At 58.1% G+C, this 6,155-nt stretch overlaps 1 protein-coding gene across 6 annotated transcripts in view; it reads left to right on the top strand.

The window, feature by feature from the left end:
- The first annotated feature begins 876 nt into the window (after nucleotides 1–876).
- The window catches only part of TSC22D1 (TSC22 domain family member 1), a 129,439-nt gene continuing 124,160 nt past the window's right edge, over nucleotides 877–6,155 (top strand). For 5 of the 6 annotated variants that reach the window (XR_014236918.1, XR_014236919.1, XR_014236920.1 and 2 more), the window contains exons 1-2: nucleotides 877–1,791; nucleotides 2,248–5,309. Coding sequence is in view for 3 of the 6 variants with exons in the window: in XM_082365295.1 (XP_082221421.1) it covers nucleotides 1,582–1,791; nucleotides 2,248–5,309 (3,272 nt within the window). In the remaining 3 variants the exon portion in view is untranslated. Of the gene's footprint in view, nucleotides 1,792–2,087; nucleotides 5,310–6,155 lie in introns of those variants that run through there. The other variant, XM_082365297.1, reaches the window with a different exon arrangement.

A 6,155-nucleotide genomic window follows, 5' to 3' on the forward strand; every position in this document is an offset into this window, starting at 1 on the left:
CAGATCCATGCAGGTTTTATTATTATTTTTTAAACTGGAATTGCAGATGGTTCTTTCTCTTTTCTAATCTTAAAGGGTAGTCTTCATTGATGATCGTGTTGCCACCATGACTAGGCCAGTTTGTCTTTTAAGTCAAACCTATGCAGGCTACAGTCTGGACAATTAAACGAAAAGCTATCCCTGCTGGAGATAAGCTCCACCTGTTGAGGTCAGTTATTTACTTGGCCGGGCTACTGCTTCCCTCCAGGTAACGACGGATTGCAAGCGCTCCCTCTCCAGACAAGAGCTCAGGCAGTTAACTGCAAACAGCTGCAATATCTGCCGGGCTGGCTAGTCCGTGCCCGTCGAAAAGCGAGGGGACCGCATGGCAGCTGCAACTGCGCTGCACAAAAGGGAGCGACTATCCCGAGGAGCTACCGGCCTTCCGCGGACGCCGCGGCTCCGAACGCTGGGGCATCCTCCGAGGGGGCGAGGGCCGCGCGGGCCGGGGTCGAGCCCAGGTGCGGCGAGGAGGAGGAGGGCGCCTCCACGCGCCGAGGAAGAAAGCCTGACTCATGTCGTGGCGGCGGCGGACTCCTGGGAACTGAAACTCGTGATGCTGTTGCTGCGGCGAAAAGCCTCATTACCCATTCCGCAGGCGGGGGGACACTACCCAGAGCGCTGACACCCAAGACCCGGGCTCCAGCGGCCTCCGCGAGCCCCTCCCTGCCGCGCCCCCTCCCCTGCCGCGTGCCCGCGCGCGCGCGCCGGCCGCGTGTGAAAAAGGAGCGGACACACCTAACCTGCGCGCGCCCCGCACCCTGCCCCACCCCCATCAGGCCGACTCTCTCCGGCCGACCCGGATTCGCTCCCCCGGCCGAAATTCCCCACCCCCACCAGCGCCGCCGACGTCGGCGCCTCCGCCAGCCTTCGGAAATTTCCGCCAGGAGACCCGGCGCTCGGCGAGGTTCGAAGACCCGCCGCCTCCTCCTCCGCCAGACCCGGCTTTATGTCTGCGGCGCCGGAGCGCATGCGCAGACGCCATCTTCCCTCCTTCTCCTCGGCCAGCCCCCTCCCCCCGCCACCGCCGCCGCCTCCTCTGGCCGGCGGTCGCCCCTCCTCCTCCTGAGCTCGGGCGCTGGTCCCTCCTCTGCCGATGCCGCGAGAGACCCGGGGATACGGTGGAGCCGGAGAAAAGCACTAGTAACAACCACCACAGCCCCCTCTCCGCCCGCCGCCCTCCCTCGGCACCCACCCACTCACCCGCCCCGTTCGCCGACACCGACCAACCCCACCTCTCGTTCCTTTGAACGGCGTCGGCTGCAGTCGCTGCAGCAGCCCCTCTGGCCACCAACGCCGCCGAGAAAGAAGTCGTCGCCGCCGCCTGCGGCCCCCTCCCGCCCGGGCCGCGGGAGCAGCGGGGTGCGGACGAGCCGGCTGCGGAGGAAGAGGACGAGAGCGGCTCGCATCGTCGGCGTTAGCGCACGTCCTGCCGCCCTCCGGGGAGGCTCGGGCGCCGGCCCCTTCCTCCCCGAGGACGTGTGCCGAGCTGAGGCGCCTGCCCGGAGGGAGGAAAATGCTCGGGCTCCATGGCTGCCAGTGATGGAGAGGTCCCTGGGCTCCCGCTGCCACCGCCGCCGCCGCGCCCCGGCCGTGATCCGCGAGGACCCGGCGTCTCTGCGCGCCCGCCCGCGCCCCGTTGCTGGGCTCACCGTACCCGGCGCCCCGCCGCCGCCCCGCTCCGAGCCTCGCCGCGCCGGCCCCAGCCGCGGCCAGCGTTTCCTCACGGAGCAGCCGCCGCGAGCCCAGGGGGTTTGAAAGGGTCCGCGGGGCGTGGGGGGAGGGCCGAGCGGGGCCGGCGGGGCCGGTGGGGCCGGGAAGGGAGGTTTGAGCCACACTGAGCTCAGGGTTCGCCGGCGGCGGCGGGGCTGGGGGTGGCGAGGGGAAGGCGACACTCGCTCGGCGCCGCCTTCGTGCAGAGCGACCGGGAGGGTTTTGCAGCGGCCGCCGCCGCCGCGGCGGGAGGAGGGGTGGAGGTGGCTTCGGAGTTGTCCGGAGAAGGTGGGCATTTCTCGGCTTTCCCACCCCCTCCCCTAGCCTCCCCCCTCCCCTGGTCTTCCCCTCCCTCCTGCCCTGCACCCCACGTGAAGCGGAATATAAAGGGGGGTGTGAGGCTAGAGGGGAAGGTGAATGGTGAAGGACTGAAGGGGTTCCCCCTTCGGGTCCCCGGCTGTTCTGTTCACCCTCGTTCATCCTCCCTTCCCGAAGCTCGCCCTCGAAGGCAGAAGCGACCGGCGCCTTCGGCTGAGAAGGAGGAGGAGGAGGAATCGCGCCGGGCAGAGCGTCAGGTCCCGTTTTCCTCCTCGGCGTCTTGAATACAAAGATTACGGTGCAGAAGGAAATTGCACTCGCCTCCTCCGCCCCCCGGTACCCAACACAATGCACCAGCCGCCCGAGTCCACTGCCGCCGCGGCCGCGGCTGCGGCCGCTGCAGACATTAGTGCTAGGAAGATGGCGCACCCGGCAGTGTTCCCTCGAAGGGGCAGTGGTGGTGGCAGCGCCTCTGCTCTCAGTGCAGCAGGTACCGGCGTTGGTAGTAGTGCCCCATCTTCCGAGGATTTTCCGCCTCCGTCGCTGCTCCAGCCGCCACCCCCTGCAGCATCTTCTCTGTCGGGACCACAGCCTCCGCCTCCACAAAGCCTGAACCTCCTTTCGCAGGCTCAGCTGCAGGCACAGCCTCTTGCGCCAGGCGGAACTCAAATGAAAAAGAAAAGTGGCTTCCAGATAACGAGCGTGACCCCGGCTCAGATCTCCGCCAGCATGAGCTCTAACAACAGCATCGCAGAGGACACCGAAAGCTACGACGATCTGGATGAATCTCACACAGAAGATCTGTCGTCTTCCGAGATCCTTGATGTGTCACTTTCCAGGGCTACCGACTTAGGGGAGCCTGAACGCAGCTCCTCAGAAGAAACTCTCAATAACTTCCAGGAAGCCGAGACACCTGGGGCAGTCTCTCCCAACCAGCCTCCCCTTCCTCAGCCTCATTTGCCTCACCTTCCACAACAGAATGTTGTGATCAATGGGAATGCTCATCCCCACTCCCTCCATCACCACCCTCATATTCATCATGGGCACCACCTCCATCATGGGCACCACCATCCATCCCATGCCGGTGTGGCCAGTACACCCATTCCGGGAGGGCCGCCCTCAAGCCCAGTATCCAGAAAACTGTCTACAACTGGAAGCTCTGACAGTGTTATGCCAGTTGCACCAACTTCTGCCGTATCATCGAGTGGCTCACCTGCATCTGTAATGACTAGTATCCGTGCTCCGAGTACAAGCGGCAGTATAGGTATAAATTCTGTTACAGGCACTAATACGATGAATAATGTCAACATTACGGCTGTGGGTGGTTTTAATCCTAACGTGACCAGCAGCATGCTTGCTAATGCTAATTTAAGCGCGAGCAGCGTTCCCAGTGCTGCCGGTGTGAGCGTTGGGCCTGGAGTGAGCAGCGGTGTTAACGTGACTCTCTTGAGCAGCCTGGGCAACGGTACGATTTCGTCCTCCGCTCTCATTAACAGCACTGCCAGTGCAGCTGCAGGGATGATTGTAGGATCAGTTTCAAGTCAGCAGCAACAACCGACAGTTAACACGTCCAGGTTCAGAGTTGTGAAGTTAGATTCGAGTTCTGAGCCCTTCAAAAAAGGTAGATGGACTTGCACCGAGTTCTATGAAAAAGAAAACGCCGTCCCCGCCGCCGAAGGGGTGGTGATCAATAAAGCAGTGGAAAGCGTAAAACAAAACCCGACGGAAGTGACTTCTGAGAGGGAGAGCACCAGCGGGAGCTCAGTGAGCAGTAGTGTCAGCACCCTGAGTCACTACACGGAGAGTGTGGGGAGCGGAGAGGTGGGAGCCCCGGCTGCCGTGCTGCAGCAGCCGCCCGCTCTTCCAGGTGTTGCCCTGCCGCAGATGGACTTCAGTAGCGCTGCTCCGGCGGGCATTTCAGCAGTTAGCCTGCCGCAGAGTATTTCTCAGTCACAGATCTCGCAAGTACAGTTACAGCCTCAAGAACTGAGCTATCAGCAGAAGCAGGGTCTTCAACCAGTACCTCTGCAGGCCGCTCTCAGTGCTGCAGCTGGTGTCCAGCCATCACCTGTGAGCGTGGTGGGTGTAACTTCAGCTCTAGGTCAGCAGCCTTCCGTTTCCAGCCTGGCTCAGCCCCAACTGCCGTATTCTCAGGCGGCCCCTCCGGCGCAGGCTCCCCTGCCAGGCACGCCACCCCAGCAGTTACACTATGGACAGCAGCTGCCAGCTCTTTCCACACAGGTGGCCCCAAGCCACGGTCCGTCAGTGACTCCGAATGCTGCTTCCGAGTATGTTCAGCAGCAGCCGATTCTGCAAACGGCAGTGTCCTCTGGACAGCCCACTTCTGCGGGGGTGGGAGCAGGAGCCGCGGTGATTCCTATGGCTCAGCCACAGAGCATCCAGCTGCCAGCGCAGCCCGCAGCAGTCCAGGCGCAGCCCGCAGGGGCATCTGGCCAACCTGCTGGCCCGGCGCAGACGGCAGTATCTGCTGTACCTCCTGGCAGTCAAATTGCAAATATTGGTCAACAGACAAACCTACCTACAGCAGTGCAGCAGCCCTCTACCCAAATCACACCTTCAGTTATCCCGCAAGGTGCTCCTCCGTCTTCACAGATAGTTCCACCCGCTCAAGCTGCGATTCTTCATCAGGGAGTTCAAGCTAGTGCTTCAGGCCTCCCTCAACAGTTGGTCATTGCACCCCAGAGTACCTTGTTAACTGTGCCTCCCCAGCCGCAAGGAGTAGAGTCAGTAGCTCCAGGAGTTGTTTCGCAGCAGTTGCCTGCAGTTAGTCCTTTGCCCTCTGCTAGTAGTATTTCTGTTACGAATCAGGTTAGTTCAGCTGGTCCTTCTGGAATGCCTTCTGTCCCAACAAACTTGGTTCCATCACAGAATATAGCACAAGCCCCTGCCACTCAAAATGGTAATTTGGTTCAAAGTGTTAGTCAGCCTCCCTTGATAGCAGCATCTAATGTAAATTTGCCTTTGGCGCAGCAGATACCACTAAGTTCTACTCAGTTCTCTGCACAATCATTAGCTCAGGCAATTGGAAGCCAAATTGAAGATGCCAGGCGCCCAGCGGAACCCTCCTTAGTTGGCTTACCTCAGACTATCAGTGGTGACAGTGGGGGAATGTCAGCAGTTTCAGATGGGAGTAGCAGCAGCCTAGGAGCCTCTGCTTCTCTTTTCCCGTTGAAGGTGCTACCGCTGACGACACCCCTGGTGGATGGCGAGGATGAGAGGTAAGGTCATGCCATGTTTCTGCAGACACTCAGCAGATTCAGAGTTAATCTATTTAGTAGCTATGTATATGCACAAGATTAGTCTAAAGCATTATATATTTCTTCCTTTTTGTGTGTGAAACTGCATTTTTCTGGTAAGTTTTCTAGAGCAAGAGTGTTATGGAGCAGTCTCAAACTAGTTGGTCAGGAAGTGGTATAAGTATTGTGTAAACACTATTTGACAGGATAGTTTTTGAGCATTAAGAATAGGTTTGGGAGCACCAAGTGGTTTTGTTATTTATAAAATGGTTTTTAGAGTTATTACTTTTTGCTGATCTGTCTAATAGCTAATCTGTTCTTTTGAATTACGAAAATCATTATGATCATCTCTTGGGCACGGGAGGGGAGGTTGTGGTTCCCACATTTGTTTCTCCTTTACTGGACAGGACAACCCTTTTCAGTTCTACTGTGTTTGCTCTTAGTCTGTGAAAGATAACGTTAGCTGCTTTTCCTCATCAGATATTATAGGAAAGATGACCTAAGCTGGGTTATACAGGTTGCCCTCAAACTAATTGACCAACTTTTGTGTACTTATCTAATGGTCGTTTCATCTGAACAGTAAAGGAATGGGAATCTTAAAAAGTGTTTCGTGGGGTAGGAGGCCATACACTCTTAAAAATAACCAGATTTATCGTTGATGGTAGTATGCTGTGCATTTTTCCTTTTGCATAGTAGATCAAGGTGGTAGCCATTTTAAAGGGTAAAGAAACAAAGTCTTGGAGGGTTGAATTTATAGAGACATGAAACCGACTTGGCGCTCCTACAGTCTACTCCACCTGTTCTCCTCTTCTCTTACCAAAAAAAAAT

This window comes from Balaenoptera borealis, assembly GCF_965194805.1.
Source record: "Balaenoptera borealis genome assembly, chromosome: 18".
NCBI classification, from domain to species: domain Eukaryota; kingdom Metazoa; phylum Chordata; class Mammalia; order Artiodactyla; family Balaenopteridae; genus Balaenoptera; species Balaenoptera borealis.